General features: G+C 47.2%; 1 protein-coding gene across 1 annotated transcript; it reads left to right on the top strand.

Moving 5' to 3' along the window:
- The first annotated feature begins 797 nt into the window (after positions 1 to 797).
- Positions 798 to 13,402, top strand: C12H20orf85 (chromosome 12 C20orf85 homolog). Its single transcript, XM_008141207.3, has 4 exons — positions 798 to 893; positions 8,359 to 8,440; positions 10,366 to 10,467; positions 13,025 to 13,402. The coding sequence occupies exons 1-4, from the start codon at positions 826 to 828 to the stop codon at positions 13,184 to 13,186; spliced, it is 414 nt and encodes a 137-aa protein (XP_008139429.3). The 5' UTR covers positions 798 to 825; the 3' UTR covers positions 13,187 to 13,402.
- Positions 13,403 to 16,437: the final 3,035 nt, after the last annotated feature.

The raw sequence follows: 16,437 nt of genomic DNA, 5'->3' as shown, positions 1-16,437 counted from the left end.
TATGACAACGTGGTGGGTGGAAGCCTTGAGGGTCCGCAAGTCAGTCCACTAACACCAGTGAGCACCCTAATGATGAGGGGTCGTTGTGGATGGGCATGAGAGAGTGTGCGGTGCAGGGTCTGGAGCAGATATGGCCTGTGAATTTCGTTTGGGGATTGTCACAGAGTGGATGCCGACAGACATGCACGCATGTGCTCTCCAGAGGCCGTGCAGTAATAGTCATAGTCGTGGTGGCCACTCAACTCCAATTCCTGCAGCAGCGGAAGGGTCACGAATGGGAGTGAACACCTGCCGGCCCCGCACAGCGATGTGGACAAACCCCCAACATGACATGGGGCCCAGGCAGCGGGGCACAAAGTTCGCCAAGTGGCACAAGAAAGCTCTGCCCTCGGCAAGGGAGTGGGCTGCAATGTCCCATTCCCTAATGCAGGCGTGGCTGCAGGGCTTCGTCCCCGGAGAGAGAAGTGACCGAGCCTAGTACCAGGCCTGGTACGCTTGCCGGTGTGCATACTTGCATTACAGGTCTGAATTGTAAAGGAGGCGGGGGTTGGGTCTTGATGTTTCCCCAGGGTTTTCCGCAGAGAACGAGGGGGGCCGCTCCCGCAGGTCCAGGCAGGTGGGCAGGAGGTGGGCGAAGAGCACAGAGGCTGGCGGAGGCTGGTGGAGGCTGGTGGTGGGCTCACAGACGGTGAAAACCCCTTGGCCCCGCCTCCGCCAGGTGTGGCTCCGCCTCCGCGTCTCGCGTTTCTCGGCAACCGGTCGCCTGGACGACGCAAGACGCTGAGCCCCGCCAGCTGCGTGCAGGACAACCTAAACCCCAGGGCCATGGCGCAGAAACCAATGAGCATCGCGGAGGCCGAGCGCATGAACCTCGTGGCCCAGGACCAGATCTGGTAACGCAGGGGATCCCGTAACCGGTGGGCTGGGCCGTTCCCACCTGGAGTGTGCACATCTGGCGGCCTCAGTTTCCCAGTTTCCGCCCTGTCCTGGAGGCGGCCAGGGGCCTTGAGGAAAGAGGGCAGTAATAGGGACATTCTCTGTCTTCTCTTAGGCTCACCACAAAGGCCTGAAAGATTGTGCATCGGGCTCTACAACCATGCAAAGCCTTGGTTCTTATTTTTAAGATGTGTTCTTATTTTTAAGATTTACCAAATTTTTACAAAGGAAACAAATCAAAAATCTCCTATTTGTTCATTTTAAATGAGAAATACATACACACTTTATATTCTCGCTTGCTTTTCCTGGCATTTTAAGTAATCAGAGATTTTAATTTAAAGACTAGATCCATTTTCTATCAGATTTATATTCAGCAGACATGTGTAATGGTTGTTTTTATTTGGCATTCTCTCCAACTGCTAAACATTATCCCATCTCTTTGAAGTTTTAACCAGTAAGGGAAGTTACTAGTGTAGATGCCAGTAAGTAAATTTTAGTAACAACAAACCATAAATGTTTGCCTCTTAAACTTCAATGATCCTGTTTGTCCTTGATATGACTTTTACCATTATTAACCTATAATGGTCATTAATATTTTTCTTTAAACTGACTTTGTTTCATTTAATACATTTATTTTTATAAGAAACTTTACGTCACTCTTGAAAATGGAAAGCCAATATTATTTGGCATAAAATACACAACTACTGATTTTGTTTACATCTTTGTCTTTATGCAAGCGCCCCCAATGGGTGATGCTACCATAGCAGGCTCTGTTCCCTCTGCCCTTCCTCCCTTCTCAGCCAGATAAACTCCTGCTCATCCTTCAAGACACCAAATCAGATGGCCCTTCCTATGTGAACAGAGCCAGCGAAACACTTACACTGTTCTGTCCAATGTCCAAAGTGGCCACTGAGCACTTGCAATGGAATTGTTCCAAATGGGGGGGGGGGGGGGCGAGTTGTAAAGTCAAGTACCAGATTTTGAAGATTTCACACTAAAATCGAGTTCACCTGTTCACTTTTCCTGATATTAATGTGGCTACTAGAAAATTTAAAATTCTATGTGTGGCTCCTATTTTTGGCCCATGTTACAGCTCTGCTGCTGATGCTCAGGGGCCAGGACAACGAGCTTGGCCAGGGCCTCTGAAACGGTTGAGACACCACAGGGGGCAGGAGGGTAGATACTGATCCCAAAATAGGAAAGAAAATTGAAAAGCAAAATGAATACATGTTTCACACCCACTCTTTGATATGAACTCAACTCAGCTTCTTTTTTAGAATTATCCTTGTTCTTGAAAGTAATAAGAGGTACCCTTTTTTCCCCCCATCAACCCCTTCAGCCAGCCTTTCCCCCCACCCAGGCCTTTACCACATCATTGTCTGTGCCCATGGGTTATGGGTATAAATTCTTTGGTTAAACTCTTCCCACCCACTCACCCACCCCCACCTTCTCTCTGAGATTCATCAGAGTTCCATGTTTCTCTGTTACTGGATCTATTTTGTTCATCAGTTTATTTTGTTCTTTACATTCCACATATGAGTGAGATCATGTGATACTTGTCTTTCCCTGACTGGCTTATTTTGCTTACCATAATACTCTCCAGGTCCCTCCATGCTGTCTCAAATGGTAAGAGGGCCTTCTTTTTTTACTGCTGCATAGTATTCCATTGTATAAATGTACCACAGATTTTTTATCCACTCGTCTACTGATGGGCACTTGGGCTGTTTCCAGATCTTAGCTATTGTAAATTGCACTGTCTGAACCCATGGGCACAGACAATGATGTGGTATAGGCCTGGGTGGGGGGAGGGGTTGGCTTGAAAGGGTTGATGGGGGGGAAAAGGGTACAGCTGTATTACTTTCAACAACAAAGGTAAATTTTTAAAAAAAGAAGCTGAGTTGAGTTCATATCAAAGAGTGGGTGTGAAACATGTATTCACTTTGCTTTTTAATTTTCTGATTGGTGCTTTGGGTTTCTTAGAATATATTCCTAGAAGTAGGATCACTGGCAGATCCATATTTAATTTTTTGAGGAAACTCCATACTGTTTTCCATAATGGCTGCACCAGTCTGCATTGCCACCAGCAGTGTACTAGGGTTCCCTTTTCTCCACACCCTCACCAGCACTTGTCATTTGTTGATTTATTGAGGATAACCATTCTGACAGGTGTGAGGCAATACCTCATTGCTGTTTTAATTTGCATCGCTCTGATGATCAGTGACTTTGAGCATTTTTTCATATGTCTCTGGGCCATCTGTACGCCCACTTTAGAGAAGTCAATTTTTTAATTGGATTATTTTTCTTCCTTTTGTTACATTGTATGATTTCCTTATGTATTTGGGAGATTACCCCTTTATCAGAGCTATCATTGCCAAATACGTTCTCTCATACAGTGGGCTCCCTTTTCATTTTGCTTATGGTTTCTTTTGCTGTGCAGGAGCTTTTTATTTTAATATAGTCCAATTTGTTTATTTTCTCCTTAGTTTCCTTAGCCCTAGGACAGTGGTCGGCAAACTCATTAGTCAACAGAGCCAAATATCAACAGTACAACGATTGAAATTTCTTTTGAGAGCCAAGTTTTTTAAACTTAAACTTCTTCTAACGCCACTTCTTCAAAATAGACTCGCCCAGGCCATGGTATTTTGTGGAAGAGCCACACTCAAGGGGCCAAAGAGCCGCATGTGGCTCACGAGCCACAGTTTGCCAACCACGGCCCTAGGAGATGTATCCGTAAACATATTGCTATGAGAGATATCTGAGATTTTGCTGCCTGTGGTTTCTTCTAGGATTTTTATGGTTCACGACTTACATTTAAATCTTTTATCCATTTTGAGTTAATTCTTGTGTATGGTGTAAGTTTGTGGTTTAGTTTCTTTCTTTTTTTTTTTTTTTTTTTTTGCATGTATCTGTCCAATTTTCCCAACACCATTTACTGAAGAGACTGCCTTTACTCCATTGTATGCTCTTGCCTCCTTTGTCAAATATTAATTGAGTGTAATGGCTTGGGTCAAGTTCTGTTCCGTTGATCTCTATATGCCTGTTTTTGTGCCAGTACCAAGCAGTTTTGATTATGGTGGCTTTGTAGTATACCTTGAAATCTGGCATTGTGATTCCTGCAACTTTGTTCTTCTTTTTCAACATTGCTGCGGCTACTAGTATTCAGGATCTTTTTTTGTTCCATCTAAATTTTTGGAGTATTTGTTCTAGCTCTATGAGATATGCTGATGGTATTTTAATAGGGATTGCATTGAATCTGTAGATTGCCATGGGTAGTATGGACATTTTAATGATGTTAATTCTGCCAATCCATGAACATGGTATATTCTTCCACTTGTTTATAGCTTCCTCTATCTCTTTTTTCAATGTCCTGTAGTTTCCACAGGTCTTTTACCTGCTTGGTTAAGTTTATTCCTAAGTATCTTAATTTTTTGTTGTTGCAGTGGTACATGAGATTGTTTTTTTAGTTCTTTTTACTGATAATTCTGATTATTGGTGTATAAAATGCCATTGATTTCTGGGTGTCAATTTTATATCCTGCTACATTGCCAAATTCATTTATTAAATCTAGTAGTTTTTTGGTGGAGTTTTTAGGTTTTCTGTGTACATGTCATCCACAAATAAGACAGTTTTACTTCCTCCTTTCCAACTTGGATGCCTTTTATTTTTCTTCTTGTCTGATCTCTGTGACTAGGACTTCTAGTACCATGTTGAATAAGAGTGATGAAAGTGCACATCCCTATCCTGTTACTGTTTTTAGTGGAAATTGTTTTATTTTTTCCCTTTGAGTATGATGTTTGCTGTAAATTTATCATATATGAACTTTATTATGTTGAGGTATGACCCCTCTATTCCCACTTTGCTAAGAATCTTTATCAAAAATGGTTGGTGGATTTTGTCAAATGCTTTTTCTGTGTCTATTGAAATGGTCATGTGATTTTTGTCTTTTGATTTGTTTATGTGATGTATCACATTTATTGATTTGCAAATATTGTACCAGCCTTGCATCCCTGGAATAAATCTCACTTGGTCATGGTGTATAACCTTTTTAAATATATTTAGCTGGATGCGATTTGCTAATATTTTGTTGAGGATTTTAGCATCTGTGTTCATGAGGGATATTGGCCTGCAATTCTCTTTCTTTGTAGTATTTTTATCTGGTTTTGGAATTTATTTAATGCTGGCCTCATAAAAAGAGCTTGCACGTGTTCATTCCTCTTAGATCTTTTGTTAATAGTTTGAGGAGAATAGGCGATATTTCTTCTTTGAATGTTTGGTAAAAATTACTTGTAAAGCTGTCCTGACCAGGGTTTTTGTTTTGTTTTTTTTGTTTTTGTTTTTTGCTGAGAATTTTTTTTATTACTGCTTCTATTTCCTCAGTTGTTCTTGGCCAATTAGGTTTCCCGATTCAGTTTTGGGAGATTGTATTTTCCTAGTAATTTTTCTACTTCATCCACGTTGTCCAGCTTGTTGGCATATAGTTGTTCATAGTATTTTCTTACAATCCTTTGTATATCTGTGGTGTCAGTTGTTACTTCACCACTTTCATTTTTTATTTTATTTATTTGGGTCTCCTCTCTTTGTTTCTTGATGATTCTGGCTAAAGGTTCGTCAATCTTGTTTATCTTTTCAAACAACCAGCTCTTGGTTTCAATGGCTTTTGTACTTTTTATTATTTTTTAGTCTCTATGTCATTTATTTCCACTCTGATCTTTATTATTTCCTTTTTTCTATTTATTCTGGGATTTTCTTGTTGTTCTCTTTCTAATTCTTTAAGTGGTAGGGTTAGATAGTTTATTTATTTATTTATTATTATTATTTTTTATTATTTTTTTTTTTAGGTAGGCCTGTAGTGCTATGAACTTCCCTCTCAGTACTGCTTTCACTGTGTCTCAGAGATTTGGGGTTGTTGTGTGTTCATTTTCATTTATTTCCAGGAAGTTTTTTATTCCTTTCATGATCTTATTGGTAACCCATTCATTGTTTAATAACATGCTATTTAGCTTCCATGTATTTGAGGGTTTTTAAAATCTTTTTACTATAGTTGTTTTCTAATTTCATGTCATTGTGGTTTGAGAAGATGCTTGATATGATTTCAATCTTCTTGAACTTGTAGAGACTTATTTTGCATGCTAACATGTGGTTTATCTTTGAGAATGACTCATGTGCACTTGAGAAGAATGTATATTCTGCAGATTTGGGGTGAAATGTTCTATAAATGTCAATTAAATCCATCTCATCTAGTGTATCCTTTAGAATTACTGTTTCCTTGTTGATTTTTGTCTGAAATATCTATCCAGTGAAGTCAGCGGGGTGTAAAGTCCCCTACTATGACTGTATTGCTGTTGACCTCTTCCTTAAATTCCTCCAGAAGTTTATTTATATATTTAGGTGCACTTATATTGGGTGCATTTATATTTACCAGTGTTATATATAATCTTGTTGGATTGATCTCTTTAGTATTATGTAGTGACCTTTATTGTTTTTTGTTATGGCCTTCATTTTGAAGTCTATTTTGTCAGATATGAGTATTGCTACCCCAGCATTTTTGTTTCCATTTGCATAGAAAAAAATTTTTCATCCCTTCACTCTCATCCTGTGTGTGTATCTTTTGTTCTGATGTGAGTCTCTTGTAGACAGCATATATTTGGGTCATGTTTTCTTATCCATTCTACTACCCTATGTCTTTTGATAAGAGCATTTAGTCCATTTACATTTAATTATTATTAATAGGTACTTATTTATTGCCATTTTAATTCTTTATGTCTCTGTTTTTCTTTCTATTCTTCTTATTACAATAGTCCCTTTAGTATTTCTTACAATGTTGGTTTGGTGGTGATAAACTCCCTTAGCCTTTTATTCTGTCTGGGAAGCTCTTTATTTCAGCATCTATTTTTAATTATAGTCTTGCTGGATATAGTAGTCTTGGTTTCAGATCCTTACTTTTCATTACCCTGAATACTTCATGCCATTCCCTTCTGGCCTATACAGTTTCTCATACAAAATCAGCTGACCAACTTATGGGAGCTTCTTTGTAGGTAACAGTTTGCTTTTCTCTTGCTGCCCTTAAGATTCTCTCTTTGTCTTTAATTTATGGCATTTTAATTATGTGTCTGGGCATGGGCCTGTTTGGGTTCTTCTTACTTGGGACTCTCTGTGCCTCTTGAACTTGCATGACTTTTTCCTTCACGAGGAAAAATGAGCCTCAGAAAAACCACTGGGTGGGTGAGAGGTTTTCCAACAGGGTGGGGCAATTTCTTACCCTGCCCCCCAGGAAAAAGCTGCCTGGATGGTAAAGATCTGCCCGAAAAAGATGTTCTCTGCAGTATGAGGGAATGACTCAGCACAGGAAACCACAGTGGCTGCCTTCCGAGCTCTAACCCCAGAGCCCTCAACCCTGGATGCTCCTCACACCGCTCTAACCCACTCTCTCCTCCCTCTGCTAGAGCCCAGGGTGAGTGGCTGCACATGAAATTTTGTGATTGGTTCTTTAAGAGGGTGCCTGCATCTCCAGCTGTCTTTCCCTGGCAGACAGCAACCCCGCTGCTTTTCACAGCCAGATGTCATGTGGGCACCTTTCTCAGTTCTGGTGCTCTGGGCTGTGGAGTCCAGCTTGGGATTTAGACCCAAGAGTTCTCAATGGAACCCCCAACAGCTGAGATATCCTCCAGAACTTCAGCTGCTGTCTGTTGGAGCCTGGCCAGTCCTTTCACACCTCTAAATGTCCTACCAGTCTATGCGGACTCCACTTTCCATCCTTGGTTATCAGGATTCACTTCATCTAGTCTTCAGTTGATTATTCAGGATGGTTTTTCTGTATTTTAGTTGAAATTCCAGTTTGGTCCTAGGAGAGTGTCAATATAGCTTCCACTTAATCCGCCACCATTTTCTACTGTCAACTCAGCTTCTTAATGTGAAGTAAAAGCAGGATGGGACCAGTGAGGCAGCTGAGGTGTGATGTTTAAGGAGGGTTCAAGCTCAAGGTCATGAAAGTGCTGGCTGTGCCCTTGCAGGAACCTGGAAGTGGGTGCCTCCTTACATTTTGCACCCCAGGTGCCTCATTCACCCCATCCCAGTCCTTGCCCTGAGAACAAAGATACTTACGATGAACTTCCTTAATGATTTAACACATACTCATCACTGTGGGTCACGAGGCCTCCAAAATAAGTACCCAGATGGCCCCTGAGGCTGTCAGCCCCCTTCCTGTCTGCACCCAATGTGCCGTCCAGCCAGCCTCTCTGGCTCTCCAGGCACGTGTCTTCCATTACAATCCTGTGAGGGTCTCAGTGACGGGATTTCTCCTGGCACAGAACCTCATTCTGTGCCTGCACATTGACAAATGTCAAATCCCCCCATGAACCTTTTGGGATTTGCTACTTTAACCTCTCTGAATAGTGTCCAGCCCTTAGGAACTTTCTTTTTTAGGAGATACCGCCTGAAGGCTGAGACCGAAGCACAGCAAAACTGGGCCCGGAACTGGGGATTTTTAACAACCCCTCTCGAAGAGGTAAATATACATTTTATGAGTCCAGAGGTAATAGAACCGATCATTTTCAAGAATAAATGGTTATGAAGTATATGATTTGCAAGAATAAAATTAAAGAGCATGTGGTAGGCAAAGACTGCCACCTCTGAAACCTGAAGGGTCCTGCCCTTCCCGAATTTATCGAGCGCTTACCATGTGCCAGGCAGGTCCTAGGTGCTGCCTCCGAAGCAGTGCATTTAACCCACACAACCACCCCTGTGCAGAGGGTTGCTTATTTACGCCCATTTTACAAATTAGGAAGCTGAGCATAAAGAAGTGCCAAGTCACACAGCTAATAGAGAGAAGCATCGAGGGGAGAAGCTGAGGTCTGGCACCACTTGGCCTCAGACTTGCCATCTGTAAAATGGGGTCATCGTCCTCACGTGCCCTGATGGAATGAGATGGTGAGGCAGAGTTAATATGTGGGGGATTACCAGGAAAATGTCTTGGTATGTCCTAAACAAGACCAGTAACAGAAATGGGAAGAGGGCCGGGCACAATAATTAATAGGAACTGGTGGGGACTCCAGCAAAGAGACCACTGTCCCTGTCCAGACTCAGCCACCGTCAGCCCAAAGGAGTGCTACCATTCAGAGAGGCCAGCTGCCTACTCCAGCTGTTCAAGTCCAGAAATCCAGATGTTTAAATAACATCTTCTAAGTCTGGAATAGTGGCTTAGATTTACAAAACACGCAGGCCCACAAAATGCTTGTGTGGGCTCAGTGGGGTGGCGGCCACCAGTCTGCACCCTGTTGAGCCATCTCCCGCTCTGACACGAGCCATCTCCCGCTCTATCTTTGGAGGGTCACCGAACCAAATAAGCGCCACCTAATTCAGAAGGATCCCGAGTCAAGGTGGCGTCAACCCCATTTGGAACTTGCCCCATCCCACTAGCTTTGAAATTATGCCATTCTTAATGAGCTTGCTGAATACTTAAAGAGTATTGTACAATTTGAAATTTTATGCATAAAATGAGGTTTTTTTGTTATTATTAATCCTTGCCAGAGGATACTTTTCCATTGATTTTCTTCTTTTAGAGAGAGTGGAAGAGGGAAAGACAGAGAGAAACATTGGTGTGAGAGCAACACATCGATTGGTTGCCTCCTGTACAAGCCCTGACCAGGGCCCAGGCCAGGGAGGAGCCTGCAACCAAGATACATGCCCTTGACCAAAATCGAACCCGGGACCCTTTGGTCCACAGGCTGACACTCCACCCACTGAGCCAATCCAGCTAGGGCAAAAATGAGTTCTTATTAATATTATATGCATAAAAAGACTCTATATTAATATTATTTATATGTAATTTAAATTGGATTATTGAAGAGTTCAAAATTGCTTTAAAAAATAAATGGGGGCCCTGCCCGGTGAGGCTCAGTGGTTGGAACGTTGGCCTGAGCACCGAAGGGTCTCGGGTTCAATTCCCAGTCAAGGGCACGCACGTACCTGGGTTGCAGGTTGGGGCATGTGAGGGAGGCAACCAGTCAATGTATCGCTCTAATCAATGTTCCTCTCTCTTTTTCTCTTCTCCCCCCTCTTCCCCTCCCATTCTCTCTGAAAAATCAATAGAAAAAATACCCTCTAGTGAGGATTAACAACAACAAAAATTAAAAGGAGGAATGGGTGGCTCTTCTCTGATATTTTAAAGGTTGGTCCTGAACCTGGTAGGCATTTTTTAATTGGAGCCCTAATCCTTAAAGTCCCCTCAAATTACTACTCAGGAATATCGATTAGCAGACTGAGGGCGAGCAGTGGGCACAGCAGTTAGCTGCCTGCAGGGCCCGCTGCCCCTTTCTAGCTGCAATGGGGACGAGCTTTGTCATCTGTAAAACGCGTGGTTCTAGGGGCCAACCAAGAGGACACGTCCACCGTCTCAGTCTGGGGTTTCCTGTCTCTGGGATTGTGTTTCAGCTGATCGAGTGTGAAGATGAACCCCCCACCCCAAAGCCCAGGATCGAGCTTCCCCAGAGGTTCCACATCCGGGCGGTGACCCCCGTGGAGAAATATATCAAGGTTTGCAACGTTGTTTTTAAATACTTGCTTCCCTGAGTGAGAAATTAGCCCCACGGGAGCATGTGTTTGGTGCAGGGGCACAAAGCCAGCCGCCAAAGGTCAGAACTCAGCAGCGCCTGGCAGGTGGGGAGTGCCCTCTACGCCCTCTCTACACCCACACATCAGGTTGCTGTCTCTACACTCTGAGAGCCTCTGCATCCCGCTCTGAAGAGGCAGAGAGGAGCCAAGAAAATGAGGGGCTCGATCCAACCCTTGCAGGGAGCGCAGGGAAGCAGGGCAGGAAAGGCTGGGCTCTGGAGTCAGGTCACTCAGCCACCACCTCCTGGTGGTCTTGGGCAAGTGGCCTGGCCTCTCTGGGTCTCTATTTCCACCTTGCACAGTGGGGGTTCGTGGAAGCACCTTCTTCAGGGACGGCGTCAGGCCCAGAGGGGGATGCTGGGAAGGACTCAGACCTGTGCCCAGCACTTTTAGAGAGTGCCAGTGACGGGAAGCTGTGAGGAGGGCCAGGTGCTTGGTTGGGCAAACAGTGATGAACTAGAAGGCAAGACTCCAGCTCACACATGCGGGTTGGGGTCACTAACGTGAAACAAGAAAATCAACAAAATTGTTATATACTGTGCTAGATGCCATGGAGGAAATAGACAGGTGATGTTGGAGGATACAGAGGATGGGGTGGTCAGAAACCCCCTGTGGAGCTGAGGACTGAAGAATGACAAGGAGCCAGCCCAGGGGAAAGCATTCCCGGCAAAGGGAACAGCATGTGCGGAAGCCCTGAGGCGCAACCAAGGTTGAAATGTTTCAGGAGCAGCAAGGGATGTTGATGTGGCTGGAGCTAGGTGAGCTGGGGTGGGGTAGGGGTGAGGCGGGAAGGGGTGTGGATGGAGAGGTGGGCAGGACCAGCTCCCACTGGACCTGGTGCCAGAGGAAGCAGTTGGGATTTGCACCCAATCTGAGTGGAAAGCAGGGCCGTGAGCTCACTCTGGTTGCTGGTGAGTGCCAGGACGGACGATCCCAGATCCCAGAGGGGAGAAGGCTCAGAGGGTGTTCCCACTGAGGCCAGTCAGCCGTGGAGGCGGGTCAGAGACGAGAAATTGCTCAGCTCCGCAGGCCCCTGGACCTCTTGTCATGGGCCCGTCATTCTCGTCTTGGGCTCTGCCCTCTGCTCAGCTGCGGAGAAAGCAGCTCTGTGTCCTGATGGGAAGAGGAGATGAAAACTCAGGGCGAAGGCGGCCACTTCCGTAGACAATGGCAACATGGCCCTTCACAGAGAATGAACCAGCCTGCTCTCCCAGGAGCCCTTGTTAAGGGTGCTGTTTTCATTTCTTTGTCAAGCTGGTGGGTGAAATGTGGCCTCCTGGGTGGTTTTTTGTGTTGTTTTTTTATTTGTTTTTCGTTGTTAATCCTCACCCGAGGATATTTTTCCATTTATTTATTTATTTATTTATTTATTTTTTTAGAGAGAGAGCGGAAGGGAAGGGGAGAGGTAGAGAGAGAGAAACATTGATGTGAGAGAGACACATCGATTGGTTGCCTCCCTCACGGCCCCCCAACCTGGGCCAGAGATGGAGCCTGCAAACGAGGTAGATTTTCAGTTGCGTTTCTCTTACAAGTTGGAGGGAGGCTTGAAGGCAGGACTGCGAGTTCCCAAGGGCCCGTCTGGGACAGCTCCTTCGTACCCGCACCGACCTGCCCTAGACCCAGCCCCACCCCAGTCATTTGGGCCACACCCTAGCTGGCTGCGGGAAACTGTGACCCTCTGGCGTGTGTGGATGACCCTCCCTGCTTGTGGCCTCTCCGGAGATTAATTTTAACACTTCACCAAGAACATATGTTAAGGGGCAGCTGGCCCAGCAGGACCGGCCCCCCACCACGCCTCGCCAAGAAGCTGTAGCCAAGCGTGAGCTCATAACCCCAGCACATTAAACCTCTTCATCTCAGCGCTCCTGTTGGAACAATTTCTCAGTTTTCTCCACTCAGATCACCCGGGAGAGCAGGCCAGACGATCGCTTCACAGGGAGAGGGAACTGCCTAAACATTTACCCGCACGTCCCCAAAATTTCCAGTCTGTCCCAGGAAGTGACAAATGGAATTATGTGGGGGTTTCCTTTCAGATAGAATCCCGTTTTGCTTTTGGACTTTAATTAAGTTCAATTGCTTTTCATTCCTGTGGTCGTGTGTGTGTGTGTGTGTGTGTGTGTGTGTGTGTGTACTCACATCATAAACCCTTCTAATCAAAGCCGGAAGGTTTATACCTACCGGAAACCCATCTGGCAATATCGTCATAGATTTTATGAAGGGCGGGGTTTGATGTTTCTGCACCTCACTCTTCCCGCTGTGTGCTCTTTTATCAAATAAAAATCACGTCCTGGCGGTCAGGAGTCAAACCCGCTACGGAAGCGTGTTCGGTGGGCACGACCGCGGCTCTGCACCGGCCGGGCCTGAGCCTCCGGGCCCTGGCTCGGCTTGCCGGCCTTCCGCACCAGGCCTCGCGCTGGTCCGGGGCCTCCGTGGGCCTCCGGCCGCGGCCCGGGTGGCTGACCCTGCGTCTCCCTCCCAGGTCCTTCCCTCGCCCCCGGTTCCGAAGACGACGCAAGGCTTCATCGGCTGGCGGTCAGGGGTGCCGGGCCTGAACAAGTGCCTGGAGTACGGAGCGGAGAGCAGAAGCTGCAAGGGCGCCTTTGCCAAGGAGCTGGGCTGGCCCAAGCAGGGCATCCACTGAGGCCGCACCTGGACGGCCGCGGGGCAGCGCAGGGCGGACCCCAGGCACCGGCCCACGCCCAGGAAAGAAAGCCTCCGGGGCCCTCTGAGGACAGCTCCCTCCATGTTTGCTCATGGGATGTTGCAAAGAACACAGAATAGCCCTCTGACATTGTCAGTTCATCAATACCGCCCTTCCGGAACATTCTTGTAACACTCCTTCTTGGCCACCGTAATAAATAAGATAACATTGAGTCTCTGAATTTCCTTTGGATACCTTGGGAATGTGTAGGTACGGCTTTTGAAAAATAATGTGACTTGATGTTGAAGCGGTTTGTCCAGGCCCTTTAATGCTGCTTACAGCCCCGTCACTCCGCTGTCTGTAAGGAGACTGTGGACTGGGCGCTCTCTCCTGTCCCAGGAGATCCGCAATGGCAACAGCCCGTGGTGGGTGAGCGGAGGCTTCCGGAACAGGAGGTTCCCCACGGGTCAGCGTGAAACTTCCTGCTTACCTGCGCCCACCACCCCATCGCAACCCAGCAGCTGGGCTGGCCAACCAGCCACTCTCCTTCCCCTCGCGGGCAGTGGCATCAACCCCTGGGTCCCTGCCTGGCTTAGCTCAGGTCCTACAAATGGGGGGGCGGGGGCGTCCAGCTGGTGGAAGGTGCCACCGGGAAAGCCTGCGGCCCTCCCCGGTCCCCAGAGGAGGAGCGTGCGGTGTGCAGGCGCCTGGGAAGCTGGTTTGTGTTTGTCTCTGAGGAGCAGAGGGTAGGGCTCCTTCGTACCCGCACCGACCGCCCTGCACTCAGCCCCACCCCGTCATTTGGGCCACACCCGGGCTCCTAACAGCAGCAGTGCCCCGCCAACGGCCTCGGTTGAGAATCCAGTGGACAACACTCAAAGATTCAATCACCCTGGACGGTTTCAAGCTTGACATTTAATCTATGGAAATCAACCTCTTTGTGGGTGTTTAAATGGGATAAATGTCACCACACGCTGTAAAATGCCACACCCCCAAGGTCGAGGCGGGGCTGGCGGTCCCGCGTGCACCATGGTGACATACATCACAGTGATGAGCCTCCAGTGGGGCTCGGAATGAGTGGCTTCTGAAATGACGCAAAACATAGTTCGGCCGGGACTCAGAGTGGATTCTGTCACAAGCACAGTGCAGCCCAAGACAGATTAGAAACTCCCAGGTTGAGTTATAAGAAAATCATCACATGATCGAATAAAACCATTGGAAAACACAAGCCTTACACACTCAAACACACCTGGGGATAACCTCAGTGTCCACAGATGTGAGATCAGATGTGTGTGAGAGTTTAGGAAGCTGTAGATTTTAAAAAGCATGTCACCTGGATATTACAGAACCCTCTGGCAAGGTCTGGGGCAGCCACCCCCACAAAATTAAACCCATTAAGGTTTTTTGTAGCAAAACGTTCAAATATTCACACTAAATGGAATCAAGACTCCGAGGAGCCCTTGTCCAGTTCGGTTCAGGTTTATCACCAAGCGTGTGTGGATGTGCAGGCCCTCCGCTGAGTGTGGGTGGGATCCATGACTCTTCCATAGAGAGAGTGGCAAAGTGACAGGAGGCCACTTCCCAGACTCGGTTACAAGAGATTGTGACTTCCATCTTGAAGCTTCTCCCCCCTCGCTCTCCCCTCCCCGCTCCCACTCTCCCTGACGAAGCCAGCTGCTGTGTCATGAGATACTCTAGGGCAGTGATGGGCAACCTTTTGAGCTTGGTGTGTCAAACTTCGCCAAAAAACTGAGCATAACTCGGGTAGTGTGTCACTTTGAGGAAAAAACATTATTTCGCAAATGTTTCATCCTCAGGAGCAGCAAATGTTTCATCCTCGGCATGCGGCCGCCTCAGCGGCCACGTGTCATCAGAAATGGCTACACGTGTCAGTGCTGACACATGTGTCATAGGTTCGCCATCACTGCTCTAGGGAGATGCCCACGCGACAGAGAAGGAAGGAAGGGAAACCACGTCCAGCAGCTCATGAGGGCCTGAGTGGGGCCTTCATCCAACAGCTGGCAATCCTAACCCGCCAGCAAGCCACACCCACCAGCAAGCCCCACCCACCAGCAAGCCACACCCACCAGCAAGCCACACCCATCAGAAAGCCACACCCACCAGCAAGCCCCACCCACCAGCAAGCCACACCCAACAGCAAGCCCAACCCCCCAGCAAGATCCTTCCCAGTGGAGCCTCATGATGGCCACAATCTGTGAGAGACCCTGGCTCAGAGGCCCCAGCTCAGCGGCACCTGGATTCCTGAGCCACAGGAGCTGTGAGGTCACAGCATTAGTTTGGGGGAATTTGTTACTCAGCAATAGATAACAAATCCAGGTTATTTCTAAAGTGACCCACCGATGGCCCTCACTTTCAGGAGAGCCCAGAGGCCCCTCCACAAGCTCTGAAGGGTTCGAGGTTCTGGGTCATTCCCCGGAGCCAGCCCCGCTTCCTCAGAAGGAGCAGAGTCCTTTTCCAGGGAAACACCCCAAAACACCCTCAGGAAGCTCTGCCTTCCCATCGCAGAAGCTGGGCCAGAATTCCAGGTCGGCACCTAGAAACAAAAGGGCTTTTCCAAGTCAGAGGCAACAGCAGTTCCTGGAGATCAATAAGAACAGCTATTCCAAAGGCACTGACGCAGGCAGAACCCAAATGGTTCCGGTGAGGAGACAAGGGTGGGTATTTATGAGAAAGGGAAGGGAGGGGGAGCGGACAAGTCCATCCACAGCAGGAAGGCATTGCTTTTGGTGCAGAAAAGGCAACACAGCGCCACTGATCCTCAATAATGTTTTTCCTCTCAGCCTGGAAGTCACAGTATCTACTTCCTTATTATCTTTGCAGACAGTGCTTTCCGGGCTCAGCTTGCGTGCGGCCCAGTCCACAGGTGGTTTTAACATGGCCAAGGTGTGAGGCACCAGGTGTGCAAGGCAGGCCCTCTGGGGTGGCAGCTCCCGCTCACTTTAAAGTGGTTCCGTTTTTTATTTTTATTTCTTCCCTGGATGACACATCATTTTAAGTCTGGGGACAAAGCTGGAGAAAGGATTCACAATCCCTCTGACCACAATCCCAGTTTAAAGCTGTCCTCAGAGGTCCACCAAGGGCGGGCCATCTCCCCTGAGTCGGGGGAGAGGTGAGGCATCAGGCAAGTGGACCCGGAGAAGAGCAGGGGTGCGGCGGGCTGACCCGCGTTCAAATCCAGGCGCTCCCCTTTCCGACCGTGCGGCCTTGGGCCAGCGGCTGGACCCCTCCGA

This window comes from Eptesicus fuscus, chromosome 12 (assembly GCF_027574615.1).
Source record: "Eptesicus fuscus isolate TK198812 chromosome 12, DD_ASM_mEF_20220401, whole genome shotgun sequence".
Taxonomy (NCBI): domain Eukaryota; kingdom Metazoa; phylum Chordata; class Mammalia; order Chiroptera; family Vespertilionidae; genus Eptesicus; species Eptesicus fuscus.
The sequence above is the reverse complement of the archived record's forward strand: the minus strand, read 5'-3'. Positions and strand labels throughout refer to the sequence as shown.

Coding starts and splice junctions, on each gene's coding strand:
- C12H20orf85 (XM_008141207.3), top strand. CDS start 826: ATGGCGCAGAAACCAATGAGCATCGCGGAGGCCGAGCGCATGAACCTC. Junction 894..8,358: donor GTGGCCCAGGACCAGATCTG/GTAACGCAGGGG, acceptor TTTCTTTTTTAG/GAGATACCGCCTGAAGGCTG. Junction 10,468..13,024: donor CCGTGGAGAAATATATCAAG/GTTTGCAACGTT, acceptor TCTCCCTCCCAG/GTCCTTCCCTCGCCCCCGGT.